At 49.3% G+C, this 17,201-nt stretch overlaps 2 protein-coding genes across 3 annotated transcripts; both read left to right on the top strand.

Annotated features, from left to right (window-relative positions):
- Nucleotides 1-853: 853 nt before the first annotated feature.
- LOC114429131 (photoreceptor outer segment membrane glycoprotein 2-like) lies at nucleotides 854-3,135 on the top strand. Its single transcript, XM_028397977.1, has 3 exons — nucleotides 854-1,434; nucleotides 2,401-2,647; nucleotides 2,875-3,135. Exons 1-3 carry the CDS (start codon nucleotides 854-856, stop codon nucleotides 3,133-3,135), a joined length of 1,089 nt encoding a protein of 362 aa, XP_028253778.1.
- Nucleotides 3,136-10,737: 7,602 nt separating this feature from the next.
- LOC114428455 (creatine kinase B-type) lies at nucleotides 10,738-17,189 on the top strand. Of its 2 annotated transcripts, none has more exons than XM_028396884.1 (8): nucleotides 10,738-10,835; nucleotides 13,101-13,313; nucleotides 13,914-14,068; nucleotides 15,274-15,406; nucleotides 16,041-16,212; nucleotides 16,296-16,419; nucleotides 16,494-16,683; nucleotides 16,795-17,189. In XM_028396884.1, exons 2-8 carry the CDS (start codon nucleotides 13,121-13,123, stop codon nucleotides 16,971-16,973), a joined length of 1,146 nt encoding a protein of 381 aa, XP_028252685.1. In that variant the 5' UTR covers nucleotides 10,738-10,835; nucleotides 13,101-13,120; the 3' UTR covers nucleotides 16,974-17,189. The 2 variants fall into 2 exon arrangements, with proteins under 2 accessions (XP_028252685.1, XP_028252686.1); XM_028396885.1 differs by having other exon boundaries at nucleotides 10,793-10,835; nucleotides 13,106-13,313.
- Nucleotides 17,190-17,201: the final 12 nt, after the last annotated feature.

The raw sequence follows: 17,201 nt of genomic DNA, 5'->3' as shown, positions 1-17,201 counted from the left end.
ACACTAACAGCTGATTTAGTCTGTGAGAGGGAAAGTCAAACAGAACAAGAACAACTGTAACATTTTTTCTAAGTCTGTAATGTTCTGATATCAGATCATAGAGCCGAGTTCTGACGACAATGTTTCATCGTATCAGTAGCAGTTCCAGTAAATTCTGACCTGCTCTCTCCCCTGCAGTGGTCGCATGCTGGTTGTGTCTTTGGAGTTGTGGACCGCAGTGAAGAGTGCCTAAAATACCCATTAAGCTCCTTACGACACTCTGCAGGCAGCAGCCGCCAGCTTTCCTGTAGCTTTCATTTGAAGAACCCTGACCTCTGACCCTCCGAAAGTCCCAGACCTGTGTGGACTGAACAACAACAGCCATGACATGCATCCAAGGGAACTTCTATGGGGGAGAGCTTCTTTGTCCAGATAGACGGCCAAAGGACAGACGATGTTTGTAAAGCTTTGTGGTGCAGATTTGTGATTGGCCTGTGTTGGAACAGACGAGAGACAAATCAAGCCTGGCTGGAAAAGTCAAACTGCTGATGGTGTGCACCACCTCTGCAGCGCCAGCCACAAACAGGACTTTTACATGTACTAAAAATGTCCTCTAAAATGGGAGTCTTGGTTTCAAATATTTCCCTCAGAGCTGATGAGGATTTTTTTCCCAACAAACAGATTTCTTCAGAACCTGAACTGACTGCTGGGATTGTGTCATGTGGAAAATACATATTTAGACAGAAAGAACCTGATATGTTTGTGACCCCTGACCCCTAGTGGCCATTAGTGTTGCTGCATTTTAAGACACTCCAGGCTTTGACTATGTTTGCAGCCTCTTGGACGTAAGCCAGTCAAAGACAGGGAGACCAACATGGCCGTCGGTAAGGTGACCTTCACAAAGGTGGAGAGAGAAAAGCTAGCTGAGGTCCTCTTGCTGTTGAACTGGATCTCTGTATTGACAGGTGCTATCCTCTTTGGCCTGGGCCTATTCCTCAAAGTAGAGATCCTGAAATGGCAGGAAGTGATGTCAGAACAGGGAATCCTCTATGTGCCATATATGCTGATTACCACAGGCCTGGCAGCCTGCGGCATCAACTACCTTGGTGGGAAGATCTGTTTAGACTGCGCTGACACCAACAAGTTCCTGCGCTGGAAGCTGGTCATGATGCCGTACGTCATCTGCACCTTCTTCTTCACCTCCTGCATCCTGGTAGGAGCGCTAATGTGCTACAGCTTCCGCAGCCAGCTGGAAGAGTCGCTGCTCCTGGGCCTGAGGAATGCCATGCTGTACTATAAGGACACAGACACGCCGGGTCGCTGCTACCTGAAAAGAACTCTGGACCTGTTGCAGATCCAGTTTCAGTGCTGTGGCAACACAGGGCATCGAGACTGGTTTCAGATTCAGTGGATCAGCAACCGCTACCTGGATATGACCAGCAGTGCCGTGGTAGAGTAAGTGGAGCCAGACATGGAGATATGGAAAGCCCTGAGCATTTATTTCAGTTCATGGTTCATCAAGGCCGTTGCTGCGCTGTAAGGCAGAATGTGGCACTAGGCCTTTTGGCCTTACCAGTTAACCACTGAGCAATGAACAAAACCCTAATGAGGATGTGGGCCAGAAGCTCGAACCGAGGGTTACTATTGGCTGTCCTGCTAATTCCCAGCCAGACCAAAATTAAGGCCTAACGGCGCCTGCTTTGATCTTGACCAATCAGAGTCTTTGCTGCCTGTTTCATTGGCATGCTGCACACTGGGTAATTAGTGCTGCTAGTGTACATTTTGACCTTCACTAATAAACTGGTGTCAAATTCTCATGTATCAGTGAAGGAAAAATGGCACATGACATCAATGATGTAATAAATGGTCCATACATAGTCCTATAGATTCCAGTAAACCCTGGGCAGCAGCAGAGTATGGAGTACCAAACAAAACGCATCAGGTTAAATCAGATCTAAACTGAAGACAGAGATTCTATCAAAGCCAAATGTGTTTTTTTATTGTGGATTCTGCCAGATTCTAGAGCATCTATAAACACTGGAAAAAATCAGCATTGTACTGAATCTGGTATCTGTGAATGATGAATGAGACGTTTCATGAGCTACAGTCGTTAATAACAATGGTGGAAGAAGCTGCCAGCTAAACTCTTCCTCAACATGTGAATAGATCGGACATGTTAGCATCTGTCTGGCAGAGACATTTTCAGATTGAGGTCACTGGTCCAGATAAGCCTGGAAGCCAGCGGGGTTAGGGTTAGGGTTAGGGTCATTGGATTAATTAGGATTAACCAGCAGCCTGAGCTGGCCTGTTTGCCTGAAGTGGGAGCGGGTGGTCAAAGAAAAAAGTAGCCATTGACATGTTACAGGGCAGAGGGCTGGGTTTAAAAGCTGTAACAGAGTTCTGGCCTTTTCCTCCATGTAGCCGCATAAGGAGTAACGTGGAGGGGAGGTACCTGATGGACAGCGTTCCCTTCAGCTGCTGCAGCACCTTCTCCCCACGGCCCTGCATCCAGCAAAAGCTCAGCAACAGCTCCGCCCACCTTAACTATGACCAGCGGAGCCAGCAGCTGAACCTCTGGAGGAGAGGCTGCCGTCAGACCCTGCTGGACCACTACACTGGCATCATGCAGTCCATCGGCCTCACTGTGCTCCTCATCTGGCTGTTTGAGGTACCGCGCAGTGGCTGTGGTGAAACATAACATCAGGTTAATGTGCAGATGTCACACTGCTCACCTACCACAGGCATCCTCCAGTTTTTCCCACAATGCCTCTGGCAGGTGAGTGGGATAGTGGCTGTGTTATGGAGGTGAAAGTAAAGTGCAACAAGCTTGAACTGTTCCGCTCAAGACTTGCCTGAGACAATAAAGTACCCCCACTGATCTTGTTTTTCCAACAGCTGCTGGTTCTGACAGGGGTCCGCTACCTGCAGACGGCCATGGAGAATGTGATCCGGCTGGGCGATCCAGACTCTGAGTCGGACGGTTGGATTCTGGAAAACAGTCTAGCAGAAACAGCCCGCTCCAACTTTAACATCATAAAGAACTTGGGGAAATGTTACCAGGTCGATGACGACCCAAACATCAACATCCCGACCGCTGCCGCAGAGCAAGAGGTGCCATCCCAACAGGTCCCTATGCTCACCAAGCATCCAGCCTGAGGAGTCCTGGACGAGGTCACCTTCCACCTTGTAACCTTCGGTCAGCTCCAGCTGGCTCCTCTATCCTCTGGATATCTGCCTTCAGACACAACATGTGACATGTTACCACATTTTTAAAAAGACGTCACAGTTTTTTTAAGATGGTCGAACTTTGGTAGTTTAGATGTTACTGATGTCTGCCATGGCAGGGACTGACTCTTCTTTAACATGTACGATTGTGTAACAGTGTGCTGTAAACATCCATCCATCATCGGAACTCGCTTCGTCCTGCAGTGCAGCGTGAGAGGCGGGGTCACCCTGGACAGGTCACAGTGCTGTAAAACATCCAAGAGATGAGAGAGCTACACAGCTGGACTCATTGTTTTCTGAAGACACGCTGTGCTGTAAAATGAGGAGAGATGACACTTGTTCTCTGAGATGAAATCAAAGATCAAAGATGACCAGAGAATGGTGTTCAGACTTAAGCCTGCAGGGGTGAGACCGCAGAGACATGTACAGGAGTCCCAACATGGAGGGCTGCACCTCCAAACCATCAGGTGCTTTAAAGACTCAGTCATCACCTTTCAGACAGGAACATCAGGACAAACTTCACAGAGCTGCTCAGGCTGCAGTTTGTGATTTACACCAATCAGCTGATCAGTGATCAATGACATTACAAACCAGTAAGCAGTGATTTTATTTCACTGGACTGTGATTGGCTGGTCTGTTTGTTTTTTTTTCTTGTTTTATAAAAGCTTGATGCCTTCATCCATTTTCTACTGAAGTTTTTTTTCAGGATGTTCTGCTTTTAATCTGAACTCCTCAGAAAAACGGATTCTGTCAGCCTAGCTGAGCACAGAGCCTGGACGCTCAGGTGCATGCATGGAGTGAAAAACATCATATTCTCTCATTTAGCTCTGATTCTCTGATGTGTTTTAATTTACAGACACACATGTTTAAACCAGAAACTGTGTGATTTATGGAATAAACCAGCAAAAACTGACCGCTGTTCATAGTTTTTTCTGAATTAAGGTCACTTGGTGATCCACAGGAAGGGCGGGGTGTTTGCCATGTGTTACTGCAGGAAAACGCACTCCTTACCCAGCAGAGGGCGTCAGGGAGGTGCAGCCTGTCTCAGATGACATGAGTCGAACAGCCATCCATCACAGGACTGGACCCACATAGTGACGGGATTCTGTAGCCTCCATGTGTGTGTGCTTCCTGACCACTAGAAGGCGGCAGAAACTCTATTACTGCTACTTTGGTCATGTGTTGTGATTGTACCGTTGGCACATTTTCTTCCTGTTTAACATAGCCTCCATCTGTTCTCACACACACTCCACTAAGCCAACCCTCTTTCTCTCTGACTTGCAGGGAGACGGTTGTCACAGCAACAGCCACGTGGTCCTCACTGCCCCAGATTAATGCAGTGCTGACCCCCCTGCTTCCTCCCTCACCCCAGTTTGTTCCTTTGTTCTTTTCTCCTCTTCCTCGTCAGTTCTTTTGTTCACTCCCTGCATCTTTCTTCCACTCAGGTTCTCCACCTTTCCCCTGTCCTCACATTGTACTCCTTGTCTTGCTCCTCTCTTCCTTTTGTTTGATCTATCAGACATCACCTTTTATGTAACACCTCCTATCATATTCCTCCAGTCTCTGTGACATCAAGATCAGGGGCTAGGCCTAAACTCAGTCAGTAACCTGTATGTGTGAGTCAGAGAGTGCCAGAAAGAGCTGGGCGGTTACAACTGTAAGTGGGATTAAACAGGCTCAGAATTACGCTTGTTCCTAATCAGCCACGGTCACCTCCTCATATCCCACAATGCACCTGTGACACACAGTTACATAACTGCAGAGGTACTGCATTTAAGGCAAGAATGAGCTCCGTCTAGCTGCAGGACTGCGCTGCACAGCAGCATGTACTCATTATGAGTGTGTGGTATGTCATGTGACAGCAGTGAAGTCGTCAGAGAAACAGATAAACAGGAAGTGTCTGCTTTCACTTCTGCAGTTTTTCCAGAAAGGAAACTCAGGAAAACTTTAGCAGTTTGTTCAGAACATGTCTGAAACACCAATGGAACTATTTAGATAATACAGCTGGAGCAGAACATGCAGGGATGGTGCTCACATCAAGTCTGTTTTTACACTCAACAAAAATATAAACGCAACACTTTTGTTTTTGCTCCCATGTTTCATGAGATGGACTTGAAGATCTAAACTTCATTCCAGATACACAATATTACCATTCCTCTCAAACATTGTTCACAAATCTGTCTAAATGTGTGATAGTGAGCACTTCTGCTTTGCTGAGATAATCCATCCCACCTCACAGGTGTGCCACATCAAGATGCTGATCTGACATCATGATTAGTGCACAGGTGTACCTCAAACTGCCCACAATAAAAGGCCACCCTGAAATGTGCAGTTTTGTCTCACAGCCGTCTCCAAAAGCGTTTCAGAGAATATGGCAGTACATCCAACCGGCCTCACAACCGCAGACCACGAGTAACCACACCAGCCCAGGACCTCCACATCCAGCAGGTTCACCTCCGAGATCGTCTGAGACCAGCCACTCAGACAGCTGCTGAAACAATCGGTTTGCATAACCAAACAATTTCTGCACAAACTGTCAGAAACCGTCTCAGGGAAGCTCAACTGCATGCTCGTCGTCCTCATTGGGGTCTTAACCTGACTACAGATCGTCGCCGTAACAGACTTGAGTGGGCAAATGCTCACATTCGATGGCGTCTAGCACGTTGGAGAGGTGTTCTCTTCACAGATGAATCTCGGTTTACATTGTTCAGGGCAGATGGCAGACAGCGTGTGTGGCGTCGTGTGGGTGAGCGCTTTGCTGATGTCAATGTTGTGGATCGAGTGGCCCATGGTGGTGGTGGGGTCATGGTATGGGCAGGCATCTGTTATGGACGAAGAACACAGGTGCATTTTATTGATGGCATTTTGAATGCACAGAGATACCGTGATGAGATCCTGAGGCCCATTGTTGTGCCATACATCCATGAACATCACCTCATGTTTCAGCAAGATAATGCACGGCCCCATGTTGCAAGGATCTGTACACAATTCTTGGAAGCTGAAAATGTCCCAGTTCTTGCATGGCCAGCATACTCACCGGACATGTCACCCATTGAACATGTTTGGGATGTGCTTGACCGGCGTATACGACAGCGTGCACCAGTTCCCACTAATATCCAGCAACTTCGCACAGCCATTGAAGAGGAGTGGACCAACATTCCACAGGCCACAATAGACAATCTGATAAACTCTATGCGAAGAAGATGTGTTGCAGTGCATGAGGCAAATGGTGGTCACACCAGATACTGACTGGTTCTGAGTCCCCAGACCGCCAATAAAGCAGAAACAAAATGCACATTTCAGGGTGGCCTTTTATTGTGGGCAGTTTAAGGTACACCTGTGCACTAATCATGATGTCAGATCAGCATCTTAATGTGGCACACCTGTGAGGTGGGATGGATTATCTCAGCAAAGCAGAAGTGCTCACTATCACACATTTAGACAGATTTGTGAACAATGTTTGAGAGGAATGGTAATATTGTGTATCTGGAATGAAGTTTAGATCTTCAAGTCCATCTCATGAAACATGGGAGCAAAAACAAAAGTGTTGCGTTTATATTTTTGTTGAGTGTATGTTGATCCTCTGCTGCAGATAATGTGTGCAGCTCAGACAGATTTGGTCACCGTGAGACATCCGATTATTGATTTAGACCCTATGGACTCAGCTGTGAGAACTGAATGTGCCATCAGAAGAAGTGGTGGTGATGGTTATGGTGATGCTGGAGGTGATGTTGTGGTAATGGTGGTGGTGGTGGTGGTGGTGGTGATGGTGGAGGTGGTAATGGTGGTGGTGGTGGTGGGATGGTGGTGGTGATGGTGGAAGTGGTAATGGTGGTGGTGGTGGTGGGATGGTGGTGGTGATGGTGGAGGTGGTAATGGTGGTGGTGGTGGTGGGATGGTGGTGGTGATGGTGGAGGTGGTAATGGTGGTGGTGGTGGTGGGATGGTGGTGGTGATGGTGGAGGTGGTGGTGGGATGGTGGTGGTGATGGTGGAGGTGGTAATGGTGGTGGTGGTGGTGGGATGGTGGTGGTGATGGTGGAGGTGGTAATGGTGGTGGTGGTGATGGTGGAGGTGGTGGTGGGATGGTGGTGGTGGTGGTGATGGTGGTGGTAGTGATGGAGGTGGTGGTGGTGGTGGTGATGGTGGAGGTGGAGGTGATGGGGATGATAGTGGTGGTGGTGATGGTGAAGGTGTCCGGAGCCGGAGTCTGACCCCAGAGGAAGCTCCTCAGGGCAAACAGTGGCAGGAAAAACTCCCTTTGACAGAAGAAACCTTGAATATGACCCAGCTGATAATGGAGCCCCTCCTACTGATTGCCCTGCAGGTGGAGAAGGAGAGGAAGAAGGTGGAGAAGAGGATGAAAGAGAGAGATGAAGCAAACGTGAAGCATGGCAGGACAAACTGTGCTGTGCATTATTGTTACTCTGTCACCTTGGAAAGGACGTCCAGCAGGTGGACATAGAAGACACAAAAGAAGAATGAAGACACTGGTGTGGTCAGAGCGTTTTAAAGTTTAAGTTGAGACAGACAGAAAGTAGGTACGAAGGGAAGAAGAGTGAAGCAACCGAACAACAGAGACAAGGAAGGAGAGGACAGCAGCACGTCCTCTATTTGTCCTCATCAGCTGCTCAGTAATCTGTGATGGAGGCGGGAGGAGGAAGAGGATTAGTGGATTGCTCTGCTAGCCGCAGACATTTGAATGCTGACTTCTGAGTGTCTGTATTCAACAACTGAAGCCGTGAGGTCACTTCCTGTCTGTTTTCTGTACGTGTGTTCACATCGTGCAGCCACAGACAGTGAGCTCTGAACTTTGTGAGGTTCAGGAAGCTGTGGCAGAATAACGCAGACACAGGCTAAAAAAATATGGACGACGCAACAGCTCCATGGATGAACATAATCACGCCGCCATCTTGCAATAACATCATTTTCATTGGGAGAACCTTCCTGATGATGACATGCTGTAAACACAGAACCTTTTTTCGGTCCTAACGTTCAAAGATCAGTCAGACAGGTCAGACTCTGTCCACCTCTTTCTTCCTGAACAAAGCAGTCATGGCCGCTGCCTGCCGGTTGCCTGGTAACAGTCCTGGGAGACTGAATGCTCGGATGAACAGGGAGATGGTGAAAGCTGCGTCTGCAGACTGCTGCTGTTTGGAAGCTGCCAGCAGGCTTTGTTCAAACACACAGAACTTTATTTAACATGCAGGACGAGCAGCTGAGCGCTTTGCAAAGGCCGAATAAAGCTGCGGACCAAAAACAGCCTCCGATTCAGATGTTCTGTGAGATCAGGTGGTGCCTGGAGCAGCCGCACAGCAGGGCTGACAGTATCCGTTAATTATTGATTGATAATAGTGAAAATAGCAGGCTGGCCCATCACAGCCTGCAGTGCCGGCAGCCATGTTCTCCGGGTCGTTCTCTGTGTTGTGTGCAGATTTACAGAGTTATTAGCTGACCTGCTGCGGCAGCACGTGAACCACGCCGCTCTGTTGACATCCTCAGCCAATTGGAGGAGGAGGAGGCTGAGGAGGGATGCGATAGGCTGCAGGCAGGAGTAGGGTGAGCTCTCGTCGATGCTGCTGTCAGCTGACGACCCTGTCAGAGCAGACATGTCGGGTTTTCCTTTCACTGAAAGATGCCAAAGCAAAATCTGAGAGCGGGGAGATGCAGGATTCCATCACAGACACAGGAGTGCGGGCACGAGGGTCGAGCCTGAAAGTCGTCCTCTGCTCCTCTCTTCTGTGTTCAGTCATGAATTAATGACACAGGAGTAAGGGGGAGGGAGGGGGAGTGGTGCAGCCTCTTAACATGCTGATGGAGGATGGGGGAGGGGTAGCACGGGGTGAAGATGGAGGACATGTGGGGGAGGGGCGGTGGATCTGGTTTGTATTCAGCTTTCAGCGCCTGATCCTCCCTCTCCTGTCACCACTGCAGACAGGGACGAACACATATGAGTGCACTCAGTAGCTGTATGTGCACATGCTGCATACGAAGAACCTACGAGCTGACTGGACCGTCACAGTGACATCATCACAGACCCCCATCACACCTGACCCTCACGACCTCCTGCTCACCCGAGAGAGCTCTGTGGAGGTAACGCACATAGTGCTGATCTGAGAGAGCATCACGCTCACTAACAGCCTGAGGGGGCGGAGCCTGTCTCAGTGTTTAGAACCCAGATCAGCTTACATAGACAGATTGATAGAAATTGATCCCCAGGGGGAAATTTAGGTATCTGGTAGCAGCTGCATTCAATGTGACCTCTGACCTCTGAGTCAGATCCTCTGCAGGATGAGACCACCTGACACAGATCAATAGGCCGAGGCCCATCATCAGCAGGTCATGTGACTGCAGGAAATATAAGCACACACAGAGAGGACATACCACTGCATACAGCTGGTCTCTCTCAACTGATCATGTTTGATCACATGGATCCCATGTGACTACAGAAGAAGCCTGTCAGGTTCTTCTGGTGGAGGTGGTGGAGCGCTGCTGTGTGCAGTCAGGCTGTGAGCCAATGGAGGGAGTCCAGCACAATTGAATACATCACATGCATCTAAACCAGGTGCTCATCGTGTCCAGGTGATCCCTGCGAATCCTGGTTGATCCTGATGGATCCCAACAGCAGCAGATGTGGTCTTCACGGTGCAGATGAAGAGCGGCAGCTGCTGCTGTGGTACAGTCTGATGAACCAGCATCAGCACAGCTTCATGTGATGACACCGCACAGGAGGGCGGGGCCAGCAGCGGCCCTCCCTGAGATAAAGTCCGTCCTCTGTGTGTTCCTCCAGCTTTAATCCACCCAAGGCAGATTATGTAATCTAAGTAAAACCCCCCACTGTTCAGGCTGCAGTGCAGAGAGCACTGCAACCGAGAGACGGCAAGGGAAGAGGGACACAGCTCAAAGACAGATCCTCCGTTCAGCCATCAACCTCACAGCTTATCAGAGTCACCTTCACACACACACACACACACACACACACACCCTCCTGCAGCTGATGAATAATTTAAAGTCGCAGGAGAAAGTGCTTCATCACTGATCAGTCCATCAGCTGCGTTTGATTACTCAGCTGATCATTCACACAGAATAATCAAACCGGGGTTCAGGTTCTGTGTCGGTGAACCTCACACCTTCGTCAGACTGCTACAGCATAACAGCAGGATGGAGGCTGGTTCATGTTTAAACCGGTGCTTTGGGTCCGGACCTCTCTTCTTGGATTCGTGTTTACATTAGATATCACGAACCCCGCCCCCTCTTCATTTTGATTGGCTGGTTAGAAGTGATGGCGTGTGAAAGATGAAAACAGGACATTCATCATTTGTCCATACCAGACTGAAGACACACACACAGGTCACATGACCAGGGACCACTTTGCCCCTGCTGACCTGCACTTCTTCATCCTCCTTCTGTCTGGCTCAGAGGCACTGCGGCAGGGCAGCAGAGAGTGCGTGTGTGAGGGGCCGGTCACGTGATCCCCAGCGAGTCTGCGTCCAATGGAATGAATGGACTGTAAATAGGAGCCAATGAGGAGCAGGGGCTGAGTATAAAAGGCGGAGAGCGGCTTTAATCCGCAGCAGCAGCAGCAGCAGCCGAACCGGAATCTTCAGACCACATCACCCAGACTGAACGACAGGTAGGCGCATCCTCACCCTGACCAATCACAGCGTGGCTGATCACCTCATCAATACACCGCACACAGCAGGGAGCGGTTTGCGCTGATCAGACGACTTAGAGGGAGGCGGGGGTCAGGCTGAACAAAGGAGCTGCAGACAGGCAGCTGACAGGCTGCTTGCTGTTTATTCACATGCTGTTTGCGGGCTCCGTGCTGCCTGCGGACCCGCACGGAGCCCGTCTCTCCGCCTGTCCGTCTCTCTGCAGCCAAACGACCTTCAGCGCGTCCTGTCTGCAGGTGTTGCGCAGTAAGCGGCGCACAGACACAAAGATGCGTCTGATTCCTCTGCTGCAAAACCACCTTAACCTCAGCATTCCACCTTAAATCAGCCAGCCGCGAATAATGCGCGCAGACAAAGCAACGTCACATTCAGTTTAATGTGAAGCACGCTCAGCGCGCATGCTCACGTCGCCTGCTTTTTTTAAAATATAGATATTTTAATGGGATGCTGACGCTGTCCGTCCTGCAGACTGCCAACAATCACCTCTAATCTGTCTGACAGCGGGTCCGCCCGCAGCTGAAGGTGACCGCGCGCACCGCCGCAGCCGCGCAGTGAGGGGTTAACCCCGGCCTGCCGCTGCGTCACCGCGCGGCCTCCCGCAGATCATAATCAGCCCGTGTCCCGGTTTAGACTCATTGATCCCCCACAGGGCTCCTTTCTCTCTCTGATTCTCAGAACAGGATCCAGATCAGTAGGGGCCAGATCCCAAAGTGGCCTATTGAAGTTAGCTGGAGACCGGAGGGAAGTTCAGTTCAGCCCATGTTTGATGTGCAGCACCGGCAAAAATAAGGCATCCGTCCAGAACCACGGTCCGGTATTTAGTGCACCACCACCTGCATCATTCTTTGCTGCCGAGTCAGGGTTAGGGAGTTACTGCGGAGGACACCGCCCTCGGCCCTGGAGCCCGCTCCCCCTGTGGTGCCGACCAAGGTCTGGATCAGGACAGGAGCGGGAACAGGAGCCGTGGGTTGTGTTAGTGTACAGGTTTTGTTTCTATAATGTATAAACAGATGCTCGCTGCATTCTATGACGTGGTTATTTAAGAATCAGCTGCTAGCTACAGCGTCATGTTGCCATGGAGACTTTAGTTACAGTGTAGTTTATGTCATCGTGAGTATGTCACTTTGTTTTGACTTATTGATCTTCAGATGGAATCTGATGGGACTGTTTGGCGCTTGTGTTGATATTTTGACATTTGATGGAGTAGTTGTGACTGTGATGCGTGCAGCGTGTGTAGATATGAGATGGAAATGTGCCAATGTAGAGTTGTTTATAACATGATATATTATTCTGTTAATACTGTAGGTTTAGGTTTGTTAGACGTACAACGTCTAGATAATATTTGATTCAGTTTTAGTTCATAAATGCAAATGGACGGTTAAAAACGTTCATTCATATCAGTAATTATTAGTAATTTATTTTCAGTTTCACACGTTCCTGCTCTCCAACAAAGCTGTTAGACACACAGACTGTCTCTCAGAGTTTAACTGGCCTGTCAAAGTGTAGCAGACACATACCGAGGCCAGCACAGAGTGAGTAGTTTAGTAGTTTAGTAGTAGTGAGTAGTTTAGTAGTAGTGAGTAGTTTAGTAGTAGTTTAGTAGTAGTGAGTAGTTTAGTAGTAGTTTAGTAGTAGTGAGTAGTTTAGTAGTAGTGAGTAGTTTAGTAGTAGTTTAGTAGTAGTGAGTAGTTTAGTAGTAGTGAGTAGTTTAGTAGTAGTTTAGTAGTAGTGAGTAGTTTAGTAGTAGTGAGTAGTTTAGTAGTAGTTTAGTAGTAGTGAGTAGTTTAGTAGTAGTGAGTAGAAGTGGGTAGTTTGTCGTTTTGTTAGTCTGGTTGTCATGGTGATGGGGAATATTTGCGTACTTTGAGATCGGTACATACCACTTCAGCAAGCGAGGCATGCCAAATGCCACTTTGGGATCTCCGCGCGGCCTCCCGCAGATCATAATCAGCCTGTGTCCCGGTTTAGACTCATTGATCCCCCACAGGGCTCCTTTCTCTCTCCGATTCTCAGAACAGGACCCAGATTCTGACACCTGCAATTCAGAATCCACAGCGACCCGCTGTTCCAGTGATTCACCTACTTCACTTATGTTAAACCGGTTCCACCAGAACCTGATCAGGCTTTAAACAAAATAAAAGAATAATTATTTTACTCTTCAAATTTTGAACCGAAAGATAAAAAACAGAAGAGCTGGAGGATCAGTAACTATTCTGTCTGCTCAGGTCAGCAGCCGGACGTCATCATGCCTTTTGGAAACACTCACAACAAGCTGAAGCTGAACTACCCTGCTGAGGAGGAGTACCCCGACCTCTCCGAGCACAACAACCACATGGCCAAGGTGCTCACGCCCGAGATGTACGCCAGCCTGAGGGACAAGGAAACGCCCAGTGGCTTCACCTTGGACGATGTCATCCAGACTGGCGTCGACAATCCAGGTAACTTCACCCACACACAAAGCAGGTGACTTGTCCCACACCCCCACAGACCTTTGAGGATCAGGGTGCATGTTAACAAGCGGAACAGTATCTGCATATATGTTACATGCTTCTTCCACTTTACGTAGTGGCAGTCTGGAAACCCGCTGCTAGATGGCGCTACATCCTACATGCAGTTCTTTAAACCAGGGGATTACAACAATTACACAATTATGACTACCAAGTCCAAGTAACACCTTTCCATGACGGGTAACCTGCAGACCAGGTGACACCGTCCCTAAAACCAGTCCTCAACCACACACCTTCCCCTTAGTGTGCCAGCTACAGCTGGGTATTCTCCAGACCAGGTGACTCATGTTTGTCTCCTTCACATGGAGACATTCTATTCTGAAGCTGCTGCCTGATTAATGAACTCTGTAATTGGATGGAGTCATTACATCGGGTTAATTTCTCTTCCTTAATTCGTCTACGAAGGCGGGACACCATGTTTACTTCCTGTGGAAACCTCCACACCAGATCCAACTTAGTTTCATTTAGCAGCACTAGCATGAACATCAACAGCAGTTGGTAGCCCTGATTGGTCCTTGTGTGTCCCTGCAGGCCACCCGTTCATCATGACGGTGGGCTGTGTGGCCGGAGATGAGGAGACGTACGAGGTGTTCAAAGACTTGCTGGACCCAGTGATCGAAGACCGCCACGGAGGATACAAACCCTCAGACAAACACAAAACAGACCTGAACCCTGAAAACCTACAGGTAGGCAACACGTGTGACCCAGAGTCAGACCCAGACCCAGAATCAGACCCAGACCTAGAATCAGACCAAGACCCAGAATCAGACCCAGAATTAGAATCAGACCCAGAGTCAGACCAAGACCCAGAATCAGACCCAGAGTCAGGCCAAGACCCAGAATCAGACCCAGAATCAGACCCAGAATCAGACCCAGAATCAGACTCAGAATCAGGCCAAGACCCAGAATCAGACCTAGAATCAGGCCAAGACCCAGAATCAGACCCAGAGTCAGGCCAAGACCCAGAATCAGACCCAGAGTCAGGCCAAGACCCAGAATCAGACCCAGAATCAGACCCAGAATCAGACTCAGAATCAGGCCAAGACCCAGAATCAGACCCAGAGTCAGGCCAAGACCCAGAATCAGACCCAGAGTCAGGCCAAGACCCAGAATCAGACCCAGAATCAGACCCAGAATCAGACCCAGAATCAGACTCAGAATCAGGCCAAGACCCAGAATCAGACCCAGAGTCAGGCCAAGACCCAGAATCAGACCCAGAGTCAGGCCAAGACCCAGAATCAGACCCAGAATCAGACTCAGAATCCGACCCAGAATTAGAGTCAGACCAAGACCCAGAATCAGACTCAGAATCAGACTCAGAATCCGACCCAGAATTAGAGTCAGGCCAAGACCCAGAATCAGACCCAGAGTCAGGCCAAGACCCAGAATCAGACCCAGAATCAGACCCAGAATCAGACTCAGAATCCGACCCAGAATTAGAGTCAGACCAAGACCCAGAATCAGAATCAGACCCAGACCAAGACCCAGAATCAGACCTAGACACAGAATTAGAATCAGACCCAGAATCAGACCAAGACCCAGAATCGGAGCCAGACCTAGAGTCAGACCAAGACCCAGAATCAGACCCAGACCAAGACCCAGAATTAGAATCAGACCCAGAGTCAGACCTAGACACAGACCCAGAATCAGACCCAGAGTCAGACCAAGACCCAGAATCAGACCCAGAATCAGACCCAGAATTAGAATCAGAATCAGACCCAGATTTGTTTTCAGATGCCCACTTCATCAAGCTTTCATTTTGTTGGTTGAGAGATGATTTCAGCAAAACTCTCAACTGTGATGCTGGAACAGAAGAGCAACCCCTCTGTCAGAACTGCATGTGGTGCTGAAAGGACCTGCCTCTCCTGACATGGCATCTGTTGCGTTTCAGGGTGGAGATGATCTGGATCCAAACTATGTGCTGAGCTCTCGGGTTCGGACAGGACGAAGCATCCGTGGCTTCTGTCTGCCGCCACACTGCAGCCGTGGGGAGCGCCGTGCCATCGAAAAACTCTCCATTGAAAGTATGATGTCACTACTTGTGTCCTGCATGCTGCAGTGTCAGTCTGCCCCCTGGCTGCATACTGCTGCATTACACATTACACTCTGCAGTCAGCTCTGCTTGATCTCCTCTCTTCTGTTTCACATCTGCACCAGTGAAAAGAAGCAAACTGAGTTCTGATACGTACTCCACACTTTGCATGACTACATTATTTGAGTAATAGTTATGGTAGCTACCATTGAAGGAGGCGGTCCCGTTCCTGCAGAGCACCCTCTGGCTGAACTGCAGCAGTAACAGGAAGTGGATGGGCTCCCTGCAGACCGAACAGAAACTTGGTTTAATTTAGCTCTGACTGGTAGATGAAGGCTCTGTATGTAGATATTTCCCATCCTGCCTCAGTGAGCGTATCACACTCAGCAGCAGCAGATCACACTGTTATGTAACGAGTTTCCTGCTGAGACTTCTAATGAGGCTGCAGCTCAGCCAATCAGAAACCCCCACATTCACAGTCAAATTAGGCATAACTGGACTGAACTGGCTGAACCTGGCAGACTAGAGACTCTGCTGCCCCCTGCTGTCTGAACACAGTACTTCTAAAGCAAATCTGCAGCTGAATAAAGATTTCACCCCTAAGCATGACCTCTTGTGTGCCCCAGGCCTGGATGCCCTGGAGGGGGACCTGAATGGAAAGTACTACGCCCTGAAGAACATGACGGAGGAGGAGCAGCAGCAGCTGATCGATGACCACTTTCTGTTTGACAAACCCGTCTCCCCGCTGCTGCTGGCATCCGGCATGGCCCGTGACTGGCCCGATGGCCGCGGCATCTGGTGAGCATTGCGGGGACCATTATCATCAGACAGCTTGTTGATTACCTGGAATTTGGTGAGACATGTTGATGGGTTTTTTGCAGGCACAATGACAACAAGACCTTCCTGGTGTGGGTAAACGAGGAAGACCATCTGCGCGTCATCAGCATGCAGAAAGGAGGGAACATGAGGGAGGTGTTTAACCGCTTCTGCACCGGACTTACTAAGGTACTGCACTTCGTGTTTGCTGCAGCGTTCATAAACCCATCACACCTGACCACCTGTCTGTTTCTTTCTGGCAGATTGAGGCTTTGTTCAAGGAGCGAAGCCATGAGTTTATGTGGAACGAACACTTGGGCTACGTTCTCACCTGTCCGTCCAACTTGGGGACAGGCCTGAGAGCTGGTGTCCATGTTAAACTGCCTAACCTCAGCAAGCACGATAAGTTTGGAGAGATCCTAAAGAAGTTGAGGCTGCAAAAGAGAGGCACAGGTATGCACCCTATGTCTACTGGTCCACCCGTCTGTCAGGGTACAGATACAGTGTGGATCAGTTGATCATCAGTTGACTGGACGGTCATATCACTTCTGCTCTGTCTTTCAGGTGGTGTGGACACAGCAGCCGTGGGCGGTGTATTTGACATCTCCAATGCGGACCGTCTGGGCTTCTCAGAGGTGGAGCTGGTTCAGATGGTGGTGGATGGCGTCAACCTGCTGGTGGACATGGAGAAACGCCTGGAGGGCGGCGATAGTATTGACGACCTGATGCCCGAGCAGAAGTGAACTGTATCACTGTAACTTCCTCCTCACCTCTCACTCACAACTCCTCACCCCTCACTGTAACCAATCAGTAACCGTCCTGAAGCCGCAGGACGTTTAGCGCCGCTCAGTTAGACTTCTGTCTTCCGTCATGTGAAGGATTTTCTATTTCCTGTCTTCACCTGTCGGACTCATCTAACACCTGAAATACCTAATAAAGTCTGTGTGGCCCTGACTAAACTCTGCTGCTCG

The sequence above is a fragment of the Parambassis ranga genome, chromosome 24 (genome assembly GCF_900634625.1).
Source record: "Parambassis ranga chromosome 24, fParRan2.1, whole genome shotgun sequence".
NCBI classification, from domain to species: Eukaryota; Metazoa; Chordata; class Actinopteri; family Ambassidae; genus Parambassis; species Parambassis ranga.
This window is presented reverse-complemented; position numbering and strand designations above follow the sequence as displayed.

Excerpts from the sequence above, each read along its gene's own strand:
- LOC114429131 (XM_028397977.1), top strand. The coding sequence starts at position 854 with ATGGCCGTCGGTAAGGTGACCTTCACAAAGGTGGAGAGAGAAAAGCTA. Across the intron at positions 1,435-2,400 it reads ACCAGCAGTGCCGTGGTAGA|CCGCATAAGGAGTAACGTGG; the intron begins GTAAGTGGAGCC and ends TCCTCCATGTAG. Across the intron at positions 2,648-2,874 it reads TCCTCATCTGGCTGTTTGAG|CTGCTGGTTCTGACAGGGGT; the intron begins GTACCGCGCAGT and ends TTTTTCCAACAG.
- LOC114428455 (XM_028396884.1), top strand. The coding sequence starts at position 13,121 with ATGCCTTTTGGAAACACTCACAACAAGCTGAAGCTGAACTACCCTGCT. Across the intron at positions 13,314-13,913 it reads GACTGGCGTCGACAATCCAG|GCCACCCGTTCATCATGACG; the intron begins GTAACTTCACCC and ends GTGTCCCTGCAG. Across the intron at positions 15,407-16,040 it reads CGAAAAACTCTCCATTGAAA|GCCTGGATGCCCTGGAGGGG; the intron begins GTATGATGTCAC and ends TGTGTGCCCCAG.